At 37.2% G+C, this 23,835-nt stretch overlaps 1 protein-coding gene across 1 annotated transcript in view; it reads right to left on the bottom strand.

Annotated features, from left to right (window-relative positions):
- LOC142349998 (uncharacterized) overlaps positions 1–23,835 on the bottom strand; it is a 211,291-nt gene that overhangs the window by 125,894 nt on the left and 61,562 nt on the right. The window contains exons 10-13 of the mRNA XM_075401883.1: positions 9,707–9,817; positions 3,862–3,894; positions 3,769–3,792; positions 3,248–3,424 (exon numbers count right to left, since the gene is read on the bottom strand). Coding sequence (XP_075257998.1) covers positions 3,248–3,424; positions 3,769–3,792; positions 3,862–3,894; positions 9,707–9,817 — 345 coding nt within the window. The remainder of the gene's footprint in view (positions 1–3,247; positions 3,425–3,768; positions 3,793–3,861; positions 3,895–9,706; positions 9,818–23,835) is intronic.

The raw sequence follows: 23,835 nt of genomic DNA, 5'->3' as shown, positions 1-23,835 counted from the left end.
AAAATCAAAAAACCGACCAGGTTTCTGGTCTTCTGAATTTCTATCTAGGCCAACAGTGAGGGGACTCTGTTGCCCGGAAGATCGATCAAATAAAATAAACCAAAGGTTTTGAATTGGTGAAGAAAGCGTCACTTTGTTACTCTGATATTTCCCCTCTTCCTTTCGTCAATGCTGTTGCAAAAAATATTGCCTTGAAATAAGTTAATTCACAATAGGGCTCGTAATATCAATTCTAGTTTTATGGATAACAAATGTAAGAAGATTACTTGCACATCAATGGAAAGGACAATCAAAACTTAGGACAATTTATAATTGTAATTAACGTAATTAAAAGATCAATATCCGCGGTTCAATTCCCAAATGAACTGAATCAAAAACGCTCACAGTATCCCAACTGGTTTTGCAATTACAAACTTCCAGAGTTCAGTCCCACTTTCAATCTCTCCTCTGCTTTTCACACTATCTCTTAAAGTTTAGTCCAACTAAACCAACTACTTTCTCGCGCTTGTGCAAGAATCTTTCCCGTGTCCAAACTTCTGAATTCCCCCAAAAATCTCCAATCTCTGCAAAAAATTCTGTGTCACTTCAATTTATACTCAATCAATACGCTCTTATCTTAAGCAAACAAACCCTAATATCTTAAGTAAACATCGCAACTTTAACATGAAATCTGTCACATTCTGCAGGAGGGCTTTGTTTGCTATGCAAACAATTCAAAATCAAATTATGCTCTGTCATTCAACTGCTAACAACTATTGTTCAAATTTCTCTTTATCTCAAGTCAATAACCTTTGTAATCTTATGTAAACTAACCCACTTTGCGTTATCTCATATATGCACTCGACATGTCAATCAGTGTTTGCTCAGTAAACATTGAACGTTGCTCTGAAAATTTATTATTCCTCTATTTCTGCTATCAAAATAACTAGCTGCAATCAATCCCTGTCAAAAATCATGTTTTGAATAAATAAACAAACTCAATTCTGAAACAAACACCAATTGTAATTTACAGCTTTGAAACCAATTCAAGCAATTCCCTGTAATTATACAACCCCATTAGACCAATTTTGTTAAATACCTAAAAATTTGATATCTAGGGGTCATCCAAAGGTCGCCCGTCATAAATAAGGGGTCAGGTTGATAAAACTAATTTTTGTCATGGAAATTTCTCTCATAGTTGCACCTATCTACAAAATTTCATGAACTATATCCGAATAGAACACGAGCAATGACCACGTACACTTTTCATTGACCTCCCGGATGACCCCAGAGTTCCAAAGCTAATAACTCACGACGTAGTGGTCAAAACGTCTTTGGGTAAATTTTTTTTATTAAATATAGAGTGCCACTAACTTGCCTGCCAAGTTTGACAACCAACGGATTAGCCGTTGCAAGTCGTTTGCAAATTGAATACTTTAAACGAGTCGTGTCGGCCAACATCTGAAAAATCCGAATTCGGAAAAAAGTGATCGGGGTGGGTATATTTTGTCACTAATTGTCCTGGTTTATCACATTTTTACCATATCAAACTCATTTGAGGGCTAGAATTTCATTTTTTTTCGGTTTTTCGGCTTTCCCGTAGCACCGGCTTGCGGTCGGAATCTGGGGTTTAAATATCACTAATCGAGAGCCCTTGAAAATTTACAGTAACCCTCCAGAAATCATAGGGCTACTACCAGTAGTCCACGAGCAATTCAAGTTTTCCGTTCAAATTGTATTTCTCGTACCCAATTTAGTCTATCCCCCAAGTTTCAGGTCAATCCGACTTCAACTTTTTGCAAAAAAAAATATTTCAATTTCGGTGCTAACAACCTTCATGAGATGATTACCAATATTCTCAAAAGTCGCCATTTTACATCGTAAACCCTTCTCAAGATCATGCAAAACCCTAATTCATACGATCACGACATTACAACTGATTAATTCCATTACTTCCGACTTAAACAGTCACATTTCACAATAGAATACCCAAAAACCATCAAATCACATTACTTTCGGTGTTATTAACTGGATGGTGGGTGGTCTGATTGGCCTGAAATTTATACCCGCATTGGAGGACCATTGGGGGTTCCTCCCATCATTAATTGGTTATCAACCAATAACTCCTTCGCATCTTGGGGGGGGGGTCGGACAAGTTCCACCCCATGGTTTTTCGAAAACTGATAATTTGCCTTCTCTTATTTCAAAATTCATATAAATTTCTTCAACAATTTTCTAAACCATTCCCATGGTCACCCAATATTTTACTGCACAAGTACATTCTAGTAGGACTTGTTTATATCGTTATTTCATCCATAAACTATCAAATATTTACTTAAAATATCAAAAACCTTCGAATAACACCACTTCCAGTGCTAAAAACTCTGATCGAAAAAGTGTAACTGGCCGCTCATCCCATTATAAATATAGAAAATCATTAGGGGGAACGTGCCTACAAATTTGCAGAGTCCAATGATGAATATATCTTAGAGAGTTGAGGAAAGACACGAAAAATAGATTAAAGCTCAAAAACTAGCGCCAAGAAACTTTACAGAACACATATATCAGTAATTTCATTCACAAAGGTCAGACAAAAATATCATAGTCAATTCAAAAACTTCTCAGAGCTGCATGGAACTGAATGAAATACAGCGAATAAAAAACAGAAAACAGATAAAAATTATTTTTTTTCTTAATTTATATACAGCTCAAATTTAGTGGGATGAAGTAAAAACAAATGGTTATGGCATCAGTCACAAATGATTTATGCAGAAAACGGAATGGCGTCAAATGCCAGAATGTTGAGGGTACGGAGGCAGTGCAGAAAATGTAACAAAAGGGCATCTTATTAACTTGAAAGTTGAAAAACAAATCAACAAAAACTTAACAAAAACATGTATATTTTTTATCATTGAAAGTCGAGTTAAAAAATCATCTTCCTGTAAAAACAAACATTGACAACAGTATTAAAAGAATTGAATCGTTGAAATATTTTGTAAGTTCAATTTATGACCTTGATGTAATTTTATACCTGTCGAAGAAATATAAAATTACCTTGCAACTATTTGTTGATATTTGAAATGAAAACTTATTTTCAGTTCACCCATACCGTTAGCTTACGTTTGTTTCAACATATAAAGCTCATATGTTCCGTTTTCCATATCTTTCTGCTTTAGAAATTCACAGACAGTTTTTGTACGATAAGTCCTATATATCAGCTGTTATCTAAAAATTACTACTCCGGCCTGTAATAGCAGTGAATACTTACTGCATCTGTCAATGATTCCTCCATAGCAGGGCATCAATTCATCTCCCCCCGGTTCCTGACACACGAGATCTCCCCCAATGGCCGTGGGCGCACAGGTGTTGTGAGATACACCGTTTATAGTAGAAGGAAATGAACAGACTTCGGTCAAGTTAGCATTCGGACAAATGCCACAAATGGCTGAAAAATACAGAATTAAATTGCTTTTTACTAAAATAGTTACAGCTTTTACATTATTGGGATCTTTTCCATTTTTGCCCTCCGTTTGGAACGTGCCCTTGGGGGGATTTTACGGCAAAGATCTTGTATTTCAATTAAAAATTTGGTTAAAATGGTGTCTAACAGGGCCTCGACCATTGGTTTTTTTTCCTATTATAAACTATCGAACAAGCTGATTTCTGGGCTGATTTTTGAACGGAAAAATATCTATCATAAGCAACATAAGCATTTCATTTATTAGTTTCCGGACAATGCCGTTTGATTTTTGTTACAGAAATAATATCAATTAATTTTCTAAAACTTACTCATTGCGTCGTTTGTAAATTCTCCTGAAAAAAAATGCAGGTTAGATTATTACAGAATAATGTATGCGAACTTGTAGATGGAATTAATCTTACTCAATGTCTGCGTCACAAAATCTGCATCGCTCCCTAAAACATAACAAATCAATTATGAACGCAATCTTTAGTTTGTCATGAATTAAGTTGAAAAAATTCAGGGTCAATAATTCTAATAAGTTGGTTTAAAATTGAGATGTGACAACAGTCAACTCGATATGAACTTGAATTAAACACATTCTCATTTCTTCACCATGGTTTCTTGGAGACTAAAAAGGTATAAATTATATTTTCCTATGAAAATATGGAATCTATTCTGGATCACCCCCCCCCCCCCCCCGCCAGCTTAGTGGGCATACAACTTTTACGCCCACAGGCGCACGTGTTCTTTTTACATTGTAACACGCTATATAACAACATATAAATTGTAGTTGGTGGTGGGGGTGGGGGCATAGAAACACCGGGTTTCGCGAAACAGAATAAATCCAAAATATCATACATGTAATGAAGAAAAGTTCCAAATTACGCCGAATTCTCAAAAATTTGAGCTTATAAAATAAAAGCATCTTTGGGACATATGTACCAATTTGGAACTGGTTAATTGCAAACTTGATGTTTCATTTTGCATGCATTTTGCATGCTTTTCTGACATGCTCAGCATGTTTCAACATTTTCGAAAATTTTACACTACTAATTTTACACTGAAATTAATCTGAACAGTCTGAATAGCTGTTCTGTTTTTTTTCTGGGCATAATGACCAACTTTTTTTAATGTAAATAAGCTGTTTCAGTACTGGTTTTATATACTGGTTTCAGTACTGGTTTTCAGTACTGGTACATTTACTTCTTTTACATCGTCTTTTCAATTAGCAAATGCTGTCAGCCTAAAATACATTGTTTTCAACCTTTCGCAGAGCGCGCGCACGTGTGTGCGTGTGTGTGCCTATTTGTATGTGCATGTGTGTGTGTGTGCATGTGCATGTGTGTGTGCATGTGTGTGCATGTGTGTGTGTGTGTGTGTGTGTGTGTGTGTGTGTGTGTGTGTGTGTGTGTTGGATATGCCTGTGGTGTGATGCAGAATGGTGTGAATATGCCTGTGGTGTGATGCAGAATGGTGTGATTATGCCTGTGGTATGATGCAGAATGGTGTGAATATGCCTGTGGTGTGATGCGGAATAGTGTGAATATGCCTGTCGTGTGATGCAGAATGATGTGAATGTGAATATGCCTGTGGTGTGACGCAGAATGGTACGAATATGCCTGTGCTTTGATGCAGAATGGAGTGAATATGCCTGTGGTGTGACCGACAATCAGCGCTGAAACAGGCTAAAAACAGTATATTTTAGGCTGACAATCAGAGCTGAAACAGGTTTAGAACAGAATGGTTTTAGGCTGACAAGAGGTATACAATAATGTTAATGAAGCTTAAAATTGTACAAAAATAGTAATGGACAGATCAAAATCAGATTAAAAACAGAATACCAATTTTACTCTGAAAAATAGACTGATCAGTCTATATTTTGACATGAACATAATATGTACAAGTGTAAAAATGGCTATATACAGTCTATGGATTTACACTGGTTCAGTACTGCAATGCTCTGGATGGTCAGCCCGGGTATTATATCTCTAAGTATTTCCAGCCATCACGACTGAAACAACTATTATCGGGTGCGTTCCATTTTACAGTCCAAAAGATTTGAACAGCATACCTAAATCTTTTCTCACTTTTTTTTGATTGTTGATGAAACTTACATGTCAATTTGAAGAATTGAGAAATTTGTCGCAGCGACGTCGTCAAATGAACACCAAACATATTTTCTGGGCAGGTAAAAATTACAATTTTTTTCAAAGGGAGTCAGAAATTAGAGTTTTAACAAATTAGGTTTTTGTAAAAAAAAATTGCCTCCAGGCGGCGATTACTTTCTTTCTTATTTTTTCATGATTTTTTATCGAGAACGATAAAAGGGGGTACATAAGTAGTGAAATGTGAAATTTGAAGTGAGATTTGAGTTTTGCCCTATGGCTTTCCCTTCTCATTGTTTTTTTCAATTTGTGTCATTACTAAAGGGTGTCGTCGGTGTCTTTCTTCGAAACTAATTAGAAACCTTAAACTACTGTAATTATTTAAAAGCGTAATGGTTTTATGAATTTGGCTCAAACTTTCTTAAAATGTTCTTTGAAATGCGCTTGTTAAACACTTTGACTTCAATACAATGTTTGCGAATTTTGTTTTCGTTTAACATTTTTCTCCCGTGTTTTTTGAGTATTCATGGTTATACATAATCACTGCCGTTCTAATTAAGTTTGATTTTTAATCAAATTCAGTTGACTTTTTATGTTGTTAAACTTTAAAATGTTGTGCTATGTTTTTCGTTTTTCCTTTTTAATTCCAATTTTTTATATTAAAATTATCGCAATTTCTATCTTGGCTCGCCCAAAGCTTCAACTGAAAAACCTTACAACTTATTCCAACAAACCTCTGCCAATACTGAATGCGCACAAGGTCAGAAAAGCAAGAAATAAAACGGTAAACCAATAAAGCCCATTTTTAAGTCATCATGAATTAGATTACCAAAGTTTACTAGAGCAAATTCTAATTATTTATTGTACAATGGCTAGTACCCTTAATTTTAGCAGCAAATTTCTGTAAAATGTAAATTCTTTCTAACAAAAACTGCATAACAGATTGCAATTTCTTTCAGAGGGTCAGCTTTGATAGCTAAACTGAGCTATACACGGTAAAAGCATCTTTCGGTTTAAAAAAATCTGAAAAAAGGTGCTCGTTAATGTGAGTTCGAACAAGAAGTTCCGACCCGAGTTCATCTACATTTTTGACTTAATTGTCAAAAAAATGAAGAGATAATCATGAATAGATGTTTCAGTTGAAAAATCATCGTAAAACCAAACTACTAATTGAATTGCTTAATGTCATGCCTCATTACAGCGCTCACGAGAGCTGCCATTGAAAAGACTGGGAGAAAAAAAAACAAACAAAAAATAAGCACAAACAAAAATTTCACGGAAAAAACTCAATATCTAAAATTAAAAACAGCTAGTGACAACGTCAAAATGCAATCGGATAAACCTTAAATACACAAAATAACGTTTTCTTAACTACACAGTAGATGGGAATACTCATTCATTAGACAAGGTAATGAGTCGACAAAGGAAGAAATAATGAGGCGAAATTCAAAAATCAATCAAAATTTTTTAAACCATATAATTTCAAAAGTCTGAAAAATCATTAGCTTTTAAGGAAAAAATTTTGGATAAATTTACTAAAAAATCATTGCGAAAACAAAATGACCTGTCTTTGGCTAGTCTAAGCCATAGAAACGGACTAACGATTTTAAAAATTACAAACAATTGTGTATTCTAATTCCAATTGTTATTTACACTAACTCAGCTAAAACTATACTTAAAATTTAAATAAGCTCAATTGGGCCAAGTTTGAAAATAATTGGGATCTATTAATAAGCGGATGTGCTAAAAGAAGAGAAAAATAACAAATATTGAGCGCTGACAAAGTTTCTCTGAAAACGCATATCGTCGACCAAGCAAAACATCAGTTACGCCAAAATATGAAAAGACACGTTAATTTTTGAATTACAAGAATCAGGATAGGACCTCTCAATCATGAGAATAAGTTACAAGTTGATGAAAAGAACAACAAAAACAGAAAAGTTTTCAAAAATTTTGAAAACGAATACTATCAAAAACCTTAAGACTAATCACAATAAACTGAATGCATTGCATATCATGATTCAGTCAATCCTCAATTAGAAGCTTATGAGACCAGACAGTATTTTACATCTACATACAGAATAAAAAGTCAGGCAAAAACCGCAAGTTCAAAAGAATTGAGCAAGAAAGGTGTCAAAGCCCTTAAAAAAAAATTTTTATGTAAAACTTCTTCATTTTCAATTAATTTTTTAACAGCAATAGGTTTCTCCTTTTTTTAACAAAATGTATTAAAAAAATTGACAAATATGACAAGTATATTAAAACCACAAAATTTCCGAGAACACCCGTAGTATCAACGCCAGTAAAATCAGCATTTAACGAAAGTAAATAAAACCGCAAAATTATGCCTTGATGGGAGGACAAAGATGTTAGCCATCAGTAAATTATCACAATGAATCTTATTACTATGAAAACAACAACATATACAGGCAAAAGGCAAAATTCAGTAGAAAATTGTGTGAAGAAAGTGTCGAAGCCTTATAAACCATAAGGTTTTCTCTGACAACTTTATCTATGATTCATTGAACGTCTTCTCTAAGGCAATGGGAACTATCCATATTGGGATAATGCGATAAGTTTTCAAAAGGAAACAAATTTACGAAAAAAATATCCAAAAAATAAAAAAAAAGAAAATTTATGCATCGAGGTCATAAAACCGATAGTTGAAAGACAGAACCTCTTACCAGAATAAATTTCCATGCAGTAGAAGTGAGCGGGTTCCTGTCCTTACTAGGATTGACTGAAAATTCATGAAAATAAGTTTAAGATCGGTTAATGTTCAAAACATTTGAAAAAAAAAAATTTTAAATCCTTAACAGCCGTTAGCTGTCCACTCAAAGTACTAGATACTTTTGCCTAATGCTCATTAGGAAGCCTATTGCACTTTTAGTCAACGAATCTATGTCGTAGGACTCCAAAAAGTCAAATGTCAAATTGAATATTCCAAATTTTATTGAAAATTACGAAAACTCATAGCCGAAGCCAAAAAAGATAAGCAATTCTTTGAAAACGAAATTTTTGTTCACTGGGAATCATTTGACTGTTAATGAGGTTTGTAATTAACGGAGGCTCGATAAGAAAAGTGACTATTCTCTAAGTGACTTAAAAAACACAAAATAAAAAAATGAAAAGTGCCCTGAATTACAGCCGTCAAAATGAATTATAATTTTTTTTATAGTAAACTTCGCTATGAGAACAGAACTAGCCTATTTATTGCCTTTGGCCTATTGCAACACAAAATCATGCTAGATATGCCGTGTTCACACAAAACTTAAAACCCCAATAACTCCTCGAAAAATACGAAATTCAAAAAAAAATTTTTCGAATTCTACGCTGGACGAGCTTTTTAATGATACCACTCACATTCCTCTACGATCATTATATCGAACGTCCAAAATTGACTGAACAAAAAAAACATTTGAGTATATAGTTCCTCCCCACACAAGTGGGGTCGGAACAATTAGAGTAAGAGGAAAACGTCATATAGGTTTTCTTCCCATAATTATTTCTACGAAAAATTGCTTTTTCTTTAGTTACTGATCTAGTTACCTGCAATTTTACTATCAGAAAAAAATCTGTTCAAAAGACAGCTGATATTCTTCTAAATGTATAACAAAGATTTTATATATTCACGATCTGATGAAATGTTTACCTACGAGGGGTTGGAACATTATGCGCGAACGCACATTGCAGATCTTCCTGTTTTTTTTCCATAGAAAAGACCATGACGACACCATGCCAATTTTTAAAATGTGGTCATAATTTCTATCCACATGTAAACTTGTAATCACAATCCGAATATTATCTATCAGAAATTTCATAACAATAGAAAATTCGTAGAAAACGGAATTATCATGCAGTTTTCATGGCAATTGTGACCCGTTTTATGGCTGCTAAATCTTGACACATCCGGATGAGAGCTGTCGATCTCGGATGAGCTTCTTACCCCGACCTTCCCCCCATTTATACCTGATATTTTGACATGTTCAATGTAGTATAATAGTATTAATATTGTCACTCACATTTCTTATAGATTATACAAACCATTATTATGCAAAATACTCATTACTTAGTTCACACGGACTTATAACGGAAGCTTTGTTCACGAGGGTCAGTTCTTGAAACTTGAGCATATAAAAAACAGTTTGTTGCCACTTACAGTTTCGAATTGTGAATTGGAGAGATTCGGAGATGAGTCCTGGTCTAACAGGCACTACAGTAACAATGTAGTCCGAGCATAAGTCCAAGCCTTCAATTGTCGTTGTCAGATCTGAAAAACACTCATCTTTTCATTTGTTCACGAGAGTTAAATGAGCAATACAATAGTATCTACGGATGGTAAAATAACTGTACCATTTAGTTTTGTTGAGAAAAAATCAGGAAAAGGGGAGGCAAAACTTTTTGAGGTCCTAGACCGATGTGGCGACCTCTCATCACAGCATCTTCGAGTGCATAATTGAAGAAAACTGGAGTCTTTCCCATTGTAAACTGCAAAGCACTGAAAACGGCCAAGCTGCACCATTTCTTTTATCCGATATAGGTACGAGGCGGCTCATTAATGTGCGTTCGCACATGATGTTCCGACCCGAGCTCATCTACATTTTTGACTTAATTGTCAACCAAATGAAGAGATAACAAAAATAGATGTTTGAATTAAAAAAAATGCTACAAAATCTAACTTCAAATTGAATTACATAATGCCATTTCTCATTACAGCGCTCACGAGATCTACCAATAAAAAGACTACGAGAGAATACAGCAAACAACAAAATATGCAAAAACAAAATTTTCACGGCAGAAACCAAATATATAATTTTAAAAGCACCTAGTAACAACGTCAAAATGCAATCAGATAAAACCTTAACTCCACAAATTTAGTTTTTGCTAACTATACAGCAGATGTATGTTTTTCATAATGAGATTAGGTAAAAAGTTGACATAGAGAAAAAAAATGAGGTTAAAGTCAAAGATCAATCAACATTTCTTAAACCAAATAATTTCAAAAGTCTAAAAAAATCTTTAGCTTTTTAACAAAATAATTCTTGATAAATTTACTAAAAAGTCAATATGAAACTAATGGGACCTCTCTTTGCTGAGACTAAACCATAGGAATAAACTAAATACGCAGAAAATCTCAAAAAATGAACAATTTACACAAAGACGTTGAAAATCTCAAAAAAATTACGAACAATAACATAAATTATTGAAGCCATTAAAATCATTAGCTATTATCTGAATTTTATTTACTTTATTTCAGTTTACATTTAAACTCGTTCAGCTAAAATTATACTGAAAGAGAAAAGAAGTTTGTTCATTTGGGCCACATTTGAAAATCATTGGGATCTGTTATTACCTGAATAAGCTAAAAGAAGAGAAAAAAAAAGAAACACAAATACCCCACTCACAATATTTTTTTATGAAAACGCATAATGTCCACCAAACAAAACATCAGTTACGACATAATATTAGTAGACAAGTTATCTTTTGAAATTCAAGGAATTGGAGTGGACTTCTCAATGACGAGAATAAGTTGACGAAAAGAACTGAAAAAAAACTGAAAAATTGACGAAAAAAAAACTGAAAAGTTTGAAGGCACTTAATACGCTAAATTATGCCTAGATGATGTGACGACTAGGATGTTTGTCATTCAAAATTAATCAATAAGACTTAACAACAAGTCATTGAATATGAAACAACAACAAAACCAGGCAAAATCCAAAAGTTCGGTAGAAAATTGAGAGAAGAAAGTGTCGAAGCTATTTAAACCATAAGCTTTTTTCTCTGAAAACTTTTTCAACGATCCATTAAACGTCTTCAATAAGCCAATGGGAGCTATCAATATTAGGATAATGTAATACAATTTCAAAAGGAACCAAAATTACTAGGAAAAAATCCAAAAATTATAAAAATTATGAAGACTCGTGCACCGAAGTCAAAAAAACAATAGTTAGAAGACAAAACCGCTAACTAGATAAATTGTTGTTGATGTAGAAAAAAATGCCACGATGTGAATACAAGGATGTTTATCATGCCTAGGTAATCAATAAGACATCACAATATGTCTTATGACTATGAAAAAAAAACGACAAATACAGGCAAAAACCAAAATTTCTTTAGAAAAATGGGAGAAGAAAGTGTTGAAGCCATTTAAACCATATTTTTCTCTCAGAAAGTTTTATCTATGATCCTTTGGACGTCTTCACTAAAGGAGGATGTATCCATCAATATTAGGATGACGTGATAAGATTTAAAAATGAACCAATAAAACGAAATGTCCAAAAAAATTTTTAAAAAATTTGAAATCTTTGAAATTTGAAAAATTTGATAAAGCCTCCAATGAGATTAACTTATGTTGCAGTGGTATAAAGGAGTTCAATCCTGTTTTTACTGAGATGAACTTACAGTTCACAAAAATAAGTTTATGATTTTCTAATTTTAAAAAAAAGTTTGAAAATTTATTTTCAAAGACTTAACAGCCATTAGATTTCCACTCACAGCACTAGATAGGTTCAACTAATGCTCATTAGCAAATCTATTGCACCTGTAGTCAACAAGTTTATGCCATAGGATTATAAAACTTTAGTAAAGTGGGGTCGGAACAATAACATTTTCTTGAAAACCGTTTAAAAGGAAAGATTTTTATCAGAGTTTTAAAAAATGTATAAAAGTTTGGCTTAATAAAGATTTGAACGTAAAAACAGTGACAGCCCCAAATTAAGCATTGAGCATGATAAATTTTGTAGTTATGTAGACAAAATAAGAAAAACGTCTATATTATTTGACATGAGAAGACAAATACAAAGAACAAAAAAATAATGATACACAATAAAGAAAATTGTAATTTTTTCAACTCTTAAATAGTTGAAATCTTTTTTCGAACAATTAGCAAATCCAATATAGAAATTTACGTAGATACAACCAAATGAGTTTCTGATAAGTCATCTTCAGTGGACAAAATTTATGAAACAATTCTTAAAACGTTTTTGTTAAAAAAAGGCAAAGATTTTATATTTGTTCAAGTTTATTTTGCTTTAATGTGACGAACTATTTTCTTTGAGGTATTTTCCATTAAAATATTTTGAGATTTTAAAATGATCCGTGTTTTGACATTTTGATAAAGAACTGAAAAACAATTGGCTTGGAGACTAATTTCTAAAAACCAGGAATAACTTGGGAGGCTTTCGCTATTTTCTTTTTATTTGTATTCCGCTAGTCTGTGATTGGATCCATCATAACTGTAAATATAATTTAAAGATTGTCATTGAAACAAAATTAAAATTTTCTAGAAAAAAGTTTTGTTGCAAAATAAAAACTTTTTGAAATTCGTGACGCGGATGATTTAAAACTATCTACTAGCGCGGCAAGCAAGCATACAATTTCAAACAATTGAATTTTGCAAGTCTAATAGAGTAAAAATTTCGGGATATTTTTTTTAAAAAAAACCAACTATATTAAGCAATTTGACAGGAAGTCCGGCTTGGGAACCTGACAGCTAATATTTTGCTTCACATTAACTGCCATTTGAATTGTTAACAAGCAATTTGATCTTGCCAGCGCTTAAATTGATCAAAATTAAAGATAGAACTAATGAGAAAACGCTATCAAATAGCCAAAATAGGCTCTGCTCTTCTTCATCTGGAGATTTTAAAACAATGAAATATAGCAAACAACCAAAGAAACACAAAAATATCATAGCCGGCAGATTGCCGGAAAATAGCCGCAGTTGACGCGCTTGATGCAAATCAATAATCAAACAGAAAACGAAAAAGATAGAAAGTGACAGATTTTTTCCTAAATTTCACAAAGTTTGCAGTTTCACCATGCAGTTTCAGTTAGATTCTAAAACTATACGAAATTCAGCTTCTAAACTGAAAGCTATCAGGCTTAATGTTAGCTAGAAATTGCTCTAATAAACTTTGATTACCTAATGCACTGTGACTTAATGACGAGGCTTTATCGGTTTATCCTGTTTCTTTTGATTTTTTTTCTTTTTGGTTTGACTGTTCTCACTAGATTGCGTAATTCAATGCGTGAAAGAATTTAAAATCCATTCAGTTGAAATAGTGAGTGATGTAAGTCAGAAGTCAAGCGGGAAAATCGTGACCCATGTAAAACGATAAACGTGATCAAAAGGTAAAGCGAAAAACAAAAGCAAGGCAGGACATGTCCTGACATACAATTCAAAAAACTTTCAATCACTAAAGCAAAAACTAGACCTAGAATTGATTGGATTAGGGAAAAATAGATCCAAAAAACTAAAAAAAAACACAAAAAAACAGTAAAAATCAAAGTCAAAATTCTGCATGTGAACTGTAAAACAAGAGCCAATTATTGTTCAAACAATTTTTTCTCAATGTACTTTAGATTAGAACAAAAAAATTTCATGCCGCTAAACCATTCACTTTTTTGCTCACATCCTTATCCGTCGTGACCATAACTTTCGCTCCAATTTGACTTCAAAAATCAATCAAATGTGTGAACAGATCATAGCAAAACAAAGTCGGAAGAATTCAAGAAACAACTTGGAGTGGAAAGCTGACAGTCCTTACTGATTTGAACCTACTTGATTATACTAATTACTTTGAGACAATAACAGAAAATCTTACATGAGAAAACGAAATAACAAAAAAGCATCTGAGAAAATTTAAATGAAGTTGCGACACCAAAAGTGTTGCGGCTGCTCAAGAATCTCAGCGGAACCGATATAACACAGCCTGGTTCTCGAGTTTTACGCCGGCCTGATTCTTCACTGGGTTCGATTGACTAACGATCTCGCAGAAATAATTAGTCGCTCGAACGTAGTTAAAGGACTGTAACTTTAATTTTGTTGATTGAAGTTAAGAAAATCCTTAGTGATAATCTATGATCAATCTCGTGCTGAAGTTTGTAAGGCTTCAACCAGTGTTAGTAATGTTGCTAACTTCTCGTTAAGTAAGCTCAACTAACTTAGAACTCGCAAGATCTTAAGTCTATCTGAGAGCCAACTGCTCTTGGTAACAGTTTCTAATGGCTCTAAAAACAATACGGTTTCACTAATCAAACAATTGGGATAAAGTAAATAATCAAATATTTATCGTTTATAACCTCATCGCTACTTGTTTCTGATTGGTTAATCAAGAAAATGATTTAGGTCATTGTTTACATAGTAAATGTCAAATTACTGCAATATTTACTTTTGTTGACATAAGCACAGATGGTTATTACGCGGCTGTGAATGCCTCGAATATACGGTATTTCACCTTTAATGATCATCTAGAGGATCATAAAATAAACAACTTAAGAAATTTAACAATAAATAACAAAATATCGAAAAATGCCAATTTTGCACCATTTAAGTGCTAATAGCCACACTTGTGGGTCTGATGCAATAACGTTCGTTGGGTCCATGAGGAGCTTAGAGTAACCCTAACCGTCTGCCATAACCTCGGGTTGCTCGGGTTTTGCCTTCCCAAAATCGGGGGGTGTACAGATTTTCGGTCCCAACTTGTAAAATTTTTCAGTTTTGACCATTTTTGAGATTTGACAAATTCTAAGTTTTTTCAGTTTCAAAAGTTATTTCTTGCTGTCTGATGGCTTTTGTAGCTCATTTGAAGTGGCGCCAACATCGCCGGCCCTGTTTTCGATCTCGGAAACACCATCGTAGAATACTGGCGCTAACTTCACGACTGGCCGGTTTAGCTCTCCATGTGACACTTTGACTCTCGCTGATCTCACAACACCGTCGTTGCCAGTAAAGATCTCAATGATTCGTCCAAGTTTGTACTCACAGGGTTTCAGAGAGTCATCTACTAACCATACTAACTCGCCTTCTTTCAGGTTTCGCACATGCTCTTTTGACCACTTCGATCTCTGGTTCCATTGTGGAAGATATTCGCGAGTCCATCTTTTCCAGAACATGTCGGCATATGCTTGAGCCGTTTTGAATGATTTTCGCAGGTCATGATAGCGTTCAGTGGATGGCATGAACGGTGCACTCGCGTTCTCTCGTCCTAGCAAAAAATGATTAGGTGTGAGTGCTGTCAAAACTTCAGGGTCGTCACTTACTGCTGTCAGGGGTCTTGCGTTGAGAGTCTGCTCTACAAGACACATTGTTGTGCTGAGTACCTCGTCGGTGAGGCTTCGTTTGTGCAAGATTGCAATCATGACCTTCCTGCAACTTTGACCTAGTCTTTCCCAGATTCCAACAAATCCAACAAAGTGAGGAGCTCCGGGAGGATTGAACTTCCAAATAATCTTTTTCTGTGCTAAGTCACTCTCAGTCTTTGTTTTGTCGCACTCGTTCATGAATGCTTTCAGCTAATTGGCTGCTCCAACAAAATTTGTTCCGTTGTCACTGATGATGGTGTTCGGGTAGCCACGTCTTGCAATGAATCTTGTCACTGCAGCTAGACATGACTCGGTGTCCAATGATTGTTCGACTTCGATGTGTACTGCACTCGTTGTCAGGCAAGTGAAGAGGCAGCACCATCTCTTCAGGTTACGTCGTAGGAACTTGATTTCGAAGGGTCCGAAGTAGTCGACTCCGGTATGGGTGAATGGGAACACATGTTCATCAAGTCGTTCTCGGGGTAGATCTGCCATCGGTGGGTGAATTGGGTTGGCTTTCCTGTGTCTGCATTTGATGCATCTCGACCTGATTTTTCTTAATGCATTTCTCAGCCCGATGATCCAGTATTCTTGTTGGAGCATGTTTCTCACGTACTCTGTGCTCTTATGTAGGTTGTCTCGATGTGCTTTCTCCAACAGAAGTTGTACAACTGGATGTTTTGCTGTTAACAATATTGGATGTTTTGCATTGTAATCAAGGTTTGAATGCTTCAGTCCGCCTTTCACTCTAGTTGTTCCATCTTCCTCTATGAAGGGTGAAAATTTGGCAATGTATAAAGTTTTGGAGATTTCTTTGCTGTTGGCTATAGACTTCGACACATTCGGGAAGCTTTCGTTTTGAATAATTCGAAACAGTATTTGCTCTGCTTGATGAATTTCGTCCGCTTTGAGGGTACCCTTCTGCTTTGTCTTGAACCTCATGCAGTAGGCAACGAAGTTTCTAATTCGGTTGAAGGTACTGTATCGTCTCCAGTCAAATATTTGGTCTAGTTTTGTTTCTGTTGCTACAGTACTCGTAACTTGCTCGGGTTCGAGTTCGTTCTCTTGACACCAGGGCTTTGGCCATTTTCCTTCATCTGCCTGGAGCCATGCCGGCCCGTTAGGCCATACGGACTCCTTGAGGCCTTCGATGGCCATTCCTCGGGTTCCGATGTCGGCAGGGTTTTCGGCACCTTTGACGTGTCTCCATTGATCCATCGATGAGTTTTCCAGTATTTCCGCTGCTCTGTTAGCAACAAACACTTGTTGTTTCTTGTGCGCTGCCTGTAGCCACTGTAGCACTGTTGATGAGTCGGTCCAATGATAGATTTTATCAATTCTGACATCATGTTCATTGAGTATCTGCTTTCTGAGACGAACTCCGTAGACTGCGGCTTGAAGTTCTAGTTTCGGTAACGTCATATGTCTGATGGGTGCCACACGGCATTTCCCTACCACATAGGTGAGTTTCAACGTTGCTATATCTTGCAGATATGCCACATTGCACATTGCTTCCTCTGATGTATCTGTGAAAATGTGAAGTCTCAAGTTTGTGCATCCGTTTTCAAATTAAAGTCGATTTATTGGCATTTTCCTTATTTCTCTCAACTCAGAGCACCAATCACTGAACAGTTTTGAGTGTTCTACTGACAACTCTTTGTCCCAAGCTTGTCCCATTGCGGCCCAGATGCTTTTGAGTAGAAACCTTCAACCGAATTAGAAACTTCATTGCCTACTGCATGAGGTTCAAGACGAAGAAGAAGGGCACTCTCAAGGCAGACGAAATTCATCAAGCAGAGCAAATACTGTTTCGAATTGTTCAAAACGAAAGCTTCCCGAATGTTTCGAAGTCTATAGCAAACAGCAAAGACATCTCCAAAACCTTAAAAATTGCCAAATTGTCACCCCTCATAGAGGAAGATGGAACAATTAGAGTGAAAGGCCGACTGACTCATTCAAACCTTGATTACAATGCAAAACATCCAATATTGTTAACAGCAAAACATCCAGGTTTACAACTTCTGTTGGAGAAAGCACATCGAGACAACCTACATGAGGGCACAGATCACTGAGAAAAATGCTCCAACAAGAATACTGAATCATCGGGCTGAGAAATGCATTAGGAAAATCAAGTCGAGATGCATCAAATGCAGACACAGGAAAGCCAACCCAATTCACCCACCGATGGCAGATCTACCCCGAGAACGACTTGATGAACATGTGTTCCCCTTCACCCATACCGGAGTCGACTACTTCGGACCCTTCGAAATCAAGTTCCTACGACGTAACCTGAAGAGATGGTGCTGCCTCTTCACTTGCCTGACAACGAGTGCAGTACACATCGAAGTCGCACAATCATTGGACACCGAGTCATGTCTAGCTGCAGTGACAAGATTCATTGCAAAACGTGGCTACCCGAACACCATCATCAGTGACAACGGAACAAATTTTGTTGGAGCAGCCAATGAGCTGAAAGCATTCATGAACGAATGGGACAAAGCAAAGATTGAGAGTGACTGAGCACAGAAAAAGATTACTCGGAAGTTCAATCCTCCCGGAGCTCCTCACTTTGGTGGAATCTGGGAAAGACTGGTTCAAAGTTGCAAGAAGGTCATGATTGCAATCTTGCACAAACGAAGCCTCACCGACGAGGTACTCAGCACAACGCTCTAAAAACAAGCTGGGACGAATCATTGAGATCTTCACTGGCAACGACGGAGTTGGGAGATCAGCGAGAGTCAAAATGTCACATGGAGAGCTAAACCGGCCAGTCGTGAAGTTTGAAGTTAGCGCCAGTATTCTACGATGGTGTTTCCGAGATCGAAAACAGGGCCGGCGATGTTGGCGCCACTTCAGATCAGCTAGAAAAGCCATCAGACGGCAAGAAATAACTTTTGAAACTGAAAAAACTTAGAATTTGTCAAAACTCTAAAATGGTCAAAAATGAAAAATTTTACAATTTGGGACCAAAAATCTGTACACCCCCCCGATTTTGGGAAGGCAAAATCCGAGCAACCCGAGGTTATGGCAGACGGTTAGGGTTACCTCTAAGCTACTCATGGACCCAACGAACGTTTCTCCATCAGACCCACAAGTGTGGCTATTAGCACTTAAATAGTGCAAAATTGGCATTTTTCGATATTTTGTTATTTATTGTTAAATTTCTTAAGTTGTTTATTTATGATTCTCTAGATGATCATTAAAGGTGAAATACCGTATATTCGAGGCATTTAGAGCCATGTAATAACAATCCCTGCTTATGTCAACAAAAGTAAATCTTGCAGTAATTTGACATTTACTATGTAAACAATGACCTAAATCATTTTCTTGATTAACCAATCAGAAACAAGTAGCGATGATGTTATAAACGATAAATATTTGATTATTTACTTCAACCCAATTGTTTGATTAGTGAAACCGTATTGTATTTAGAACCATTAGAAACTGTTACCAAGAGCAGTTGGCTCTCAGATAGACTAAAATTTGATACTTAACAACTTTAGTCTTTTTTGCTAACTTTTGCTAGATCTTAAAATCTTGCGAGTTCAAAGTTAGTTGAGCTTACTTAACGAGAAATTAGCAACATTACTAACACTGTTTGAAGCCTTACAAACTTCAGCAGGAGAATGAACATAGATTATCACTTAGGATTTTCTTAACTTCAATCAACAAAATTAAAGTTACAGTCCTTTAATACGTCCGAACGACTAATTATTTCTGCGAGACCGTTAGTCAATCGAACCCAGTGAAGAACCAGGCCGGCGTAAAACTCGGGAACCAGGCTGTGTTATATCGGTTCCGCTGAGATTCTTGAGCAGCCGCAACTTTTGCTCCGCCAGTTTTGAGCAGCCAATGAGCTGAAAGCATTCATGAACGAGTGGGACAAATCAAAGTTTGAGAGCGACTTAGCACAGAAAAAGATTGCTTGGAAATTCAATCCTCCCAGAGCTCCTCACTTTGGTGGAATCTGTGAAAGACTGGTTCAAAGTTGCAAGAAGGTCATGATTGCAATCTTGCACAAACGAAGCCTCACCGACGAGGTACTCAGCACAACAATGTGTCTTGTAGAGCAGACTCTCAACGCAAGACCCCTGACAGCAGTAAGTGACGACCCTGAAGGTTTGACGGCACTCACACCTAATCATTTCTTGCTAGGACAAGAGAACGCGAGTGCACCGTTCATGCCCTCCACTGAACGCTATCATGACCTGAAAAAATCATTCAAAACGGCTCAAGCATATGCCGACATGATCTCAAAATAAAGTCGATTTATTGACATTGTCCTTATTTCTCTCAACTCAGAGCACCAATCACTGAACAAATTTGAGTGTTCTGCTGACAACACTTTGTCCGAAGCTTGTCCCATTGCTGCCCCGATGCTTTTGAGTAGAAACCGCATTCGTATGGTGAAGGGTGAACATATCCCAAGTGGGTCGAACACTGCTGAGACAAAGGATAGGACAATTCTCTGAGTTATTTTTGCTGGAAGTTCTTGCTCAGTTCCACGACAGACAATGAGACTGTCTGTGTCCACATTCCAGTTGAGTCGTAGGATTGAAGATGATTGTGATTCTGCTTCGAACGTTTTCACAACTTTCGTTGACCTGTCTGTCTCTGGGATTTGTGACTTGACTTCATGTTGTTATCCATTTCGTCAATTTGAATCCACCTTTGTTAAGGATCTCTCTGACTTTCTGGTAGATTTCAATCGCTTCTTGAGGGGTTCTGACTGACGACTGAGGAAGTCATCCTTGGAGAAATTTCGCTGAAACGCTTTGACAAGATTTTCGTCTTCTTTCGCGTTATCGTTCGCCACTTGGTGCAAAGCGTAATTTGCACAAGTCGGCGAGCTCTTCGCCCCAAAAACGTGTCTTGTGTACTCATAGACTTCTATTCTCTGCTCTGGATCTTCTCGCCAGAGAAATCGTAAGCATCGGCTGTCATCTTTTAGGACAACAACTTGAAGAAACATTGCTTCTATATCGGCTGATGAAGCTATTTGGTGTTCTCGGAACCGAAAAATGATTCCGATCAAACTCTGCAGCAGGTCTGGTCCAGATAGAAGTTTGCCGTTCAAAGCTACACTTTGATGCTTTGCTGCTGCGTTGCATACTCCTCTGACTTTTTCGGGTTTATGCGGGTTTATGACAGGATGATGTGGTAAATACCATTACAGTTCGTCTTTGGTTTCATTCAGTTCAGCTTCATCTACTTTCCGAACGTATCAAGCGTTGAAATCTGTGTCAATGGTTTCTTGGTACCGCTTCTTTAGTATTTCGTCTTTCTGCAGGCGTCGTTCTAGATACTTGAGTTGCCCCATAGCAGAGTAGAAGTTGTTCGGTAATTTCACTTCGTCCTCTCGCCACAGAAGTCCTACTTCATATCTTTCACCGTTGAATTGCGTTGTTTGCTCCAACGTCTTGATTGCTCGTTGCTCTTCCTTTGAATGTCCGGTGAAATCGCAGTTTCAAGCGTAAGACTCGATATCCCACCACTTACTCAACTGGTTTGCTAGTTTATCATCTGCAATTGATGTTGCTGCTGTGGCAAGAGTTGCTGCCTGCTTCGCTGGTAGCGGACCACTTAAGGCCCAGCCAATCTTTGATTTCATTGCCCATGGTGCAGCTTTGTCTTCTGACTTCTTGAATTCAAAAGGGTGATGAATGTCGTAACAATCTTGTCCAAGAATCACTTGAACATCGTTTAGATTGTAGCTCTGATCTGGCAAATTCCTCAAATGTGGGTAGCCGTCTTTCAATTCTTGCAGCTCCACAATCTGGTCACCCAAATTCAGTTTTTCGTGCACATAGAATTGCACTGTTGTCAATGGTCGAGACTTCTCATGCGCTGAAACAGCTATCGGCACTATTTCCGTCTTGACATCTTGTGAGCCATGGATCCCTGCTACTGATAGAGATGCTTTTTGGCCTTGGAGTTTGAGTTTTGACACCACTGATTTGTCCACAAACGAGATTGAGGATCCCGAATCACACATTGCTAGTACATTTAGGCTTAAGTCTCTGTTTGTCAGCTTGATTCGTACCACTGGGAGTCCTCCTTGGGTGATGTTAGTTGCTACTGCTGTTGTAGCATCTGAGACATTCTTTGTAGTTTCCTTCTTCGGCAGGTCGCTGTGCAAAAACCTGTTGTGTCGCCTTCCACAGCTGGGTACACTACATGTCCTGCTTTTGCAGTCCTTCGACAAGTGGCCTGGTTTTAAACAATTGAAACACAGTCGGAGCTTCTGGATATGCTCTCAACGTTCATTTACTTTCAGTGATTTAAACTTTTCACACGTCCAAATAAGATGTTTTCCGTCTTTGAAGGGACATTCAAAATTCTTGGGTTTGCTTGACTCTTCAGCGTTTGAAGCAAAGGTACTCGTCTTCGGTTTATCACGGCTATGAAATTTGTTTGTCAAACGACGAGTTTGTCTGTGCTAACAAGTTCTCATAAATTGCAGCTTTGGAGGCAAGCTACTCTTTAAAAACAATCAAGTTGCCTCTCATTAGTCGACGATCTTGCATGTACTGCAACCACTGTTCTCTCAGTTGCGGAGAAAGTTTTCTAGTTGTTGAACTTAGCCCTCCTTCTGATTCTAGGTCGGATGTATATCCAAGTTGAGTCAAAGTGTTTACTACATTTGTTACTACATTTGCGGATTTGACGATGCTCGTAGAATCGTCATGCCAAAGTGGAGGATGAGTATGTATTTTCTTGAATTGAGCGTTGACTATGAAATCTGATCTGCCATACTTCTCACAGAGTATATCCCAAGCATGATAGTATGATTGTGAGCTGAATCCCATTCCCGATATTGCTGCTTGTGCTTGACCCGTGAGGCTGGTCTTCAGGTATTGCATCTTTTCCGTATCGCTGATTGGCTTTTGATGCACCACAACATCAAAAAGACCTGACCACTCTGGCCACTCCAGTGGGTCTCCTGAAAACTCAGTCAGTTTTAGTTTTGGCAAGCCACTGGCACCACTGCTTGTTACTGGTTGGTAAATGACTTGGGGAGTGGTGTAATTCATTGTGCTCCTGTTTCTGCTCTCGGCAGACCTGTTTTGAAGGTTGTTAATGGGACTCTGATTCCTGTTTCTGTCTTGAACTGCTGACGTTCCCTGCTGCTGAAACGTCGTCCCTGTCAACGGCGGTGCTGGTGGTTCCGTTACTCCAATTGGTTTACGGACTTCTGGTTTCCTGAGAATGCTGGGTTGAGCCAGTTGCGTTGAGAAAAGTCTTTCGCCTGGTTGGAACAGCGGGGTAGTTTTCGGGTAGGTGCTGAAATGTCTGTCAGCCCTGTCCTTGGTGACATTCGTTGGTGGGTCGATAACAACATTTGGAGATAGTGGCCGTCTATGGACAGACTGTTGAGCCACTGATTCTGCCCACCCTGCTGTTCTTTTGTGATTTCGTTTTGATCCAACACTTTCTATCTCATCTGCCACTGATCCAGATGCTCTTGAGCTTCCTTTGGTAAGCTCAAGTTTCAGACGTCTTTCTTTCTTCTTCTTCCTCTGCTTTCTTTCTTTCGTTTTCAAGTGCTCGCTTATGCTGTCGAACACGCAGTTCATCTTCTTGTTGTTGCATCTTTAGACGAAACTCCTGCTCTTGTTGCTGTTGTTGTTGTTGCTGTTGCAAACGTAACTCTTCTTGCTGGCGACGAAGTTCTATTTCTTCACGCTCTTGCTATAACTCCAACTGGCGCTCTCGCAGTCGTTGCTCTGTTTCTTTCTTTGCTTTTAGGCTTTCGAGCTCCATTGCTTCGATCTGTCGCCTCCTCGATGATCGCGAGTTGGCGATACTGGTTTGTTTTCTGCTTCCATGTGTAGTAGAATGCTTGGAAGAGGCCTCGGCGTTCTCCTCAGCGTTTTCTATTGCTCCATTTCCTGTATCAATTACAGTTTCATCGTTTGGGTCTTTGTCACCAGTCGATGTAGTTATCACTAACGATGTTTGGTTTCCACAATCCTTGCTAAGCCTGTACTGTTTAATCAAATCCTGATAGTGACTCCCAACATTACTAAAATTCGCAAACCCATGGGAACAATTTTCTGTCTTCAATATTTGAAGAGCTTCTGCGTAAATTTCATCTAGCTTTTCTAAAAACCGTTCTGCCTGATCACACAGTATCTGTTTTTCGGAGTCGCTTAAATTTTCTGATTTCAATTTCTTTTCGAGTTCTACCAATTCTTTCTC

This window comes from Convolutriloba macropyga, chromosome 11, assembly GCF_964194025.1.
Source record: "Convolutriloba macropyga chromosome 11, txConMacr16.3, whole genome shotgun sequence".
Lineage (NCBI taxonomy): Eukaryota > Metazoa > Xenacoelomorpha > Acoela > Convolutidae > Convolutriloba > Convolutriloba macropyga.
The sequence above is the reverse complement of the archived record's forward strand: the minus strand, read 5'-3'. Positions and strand labels throughout refer to the sequence as shown.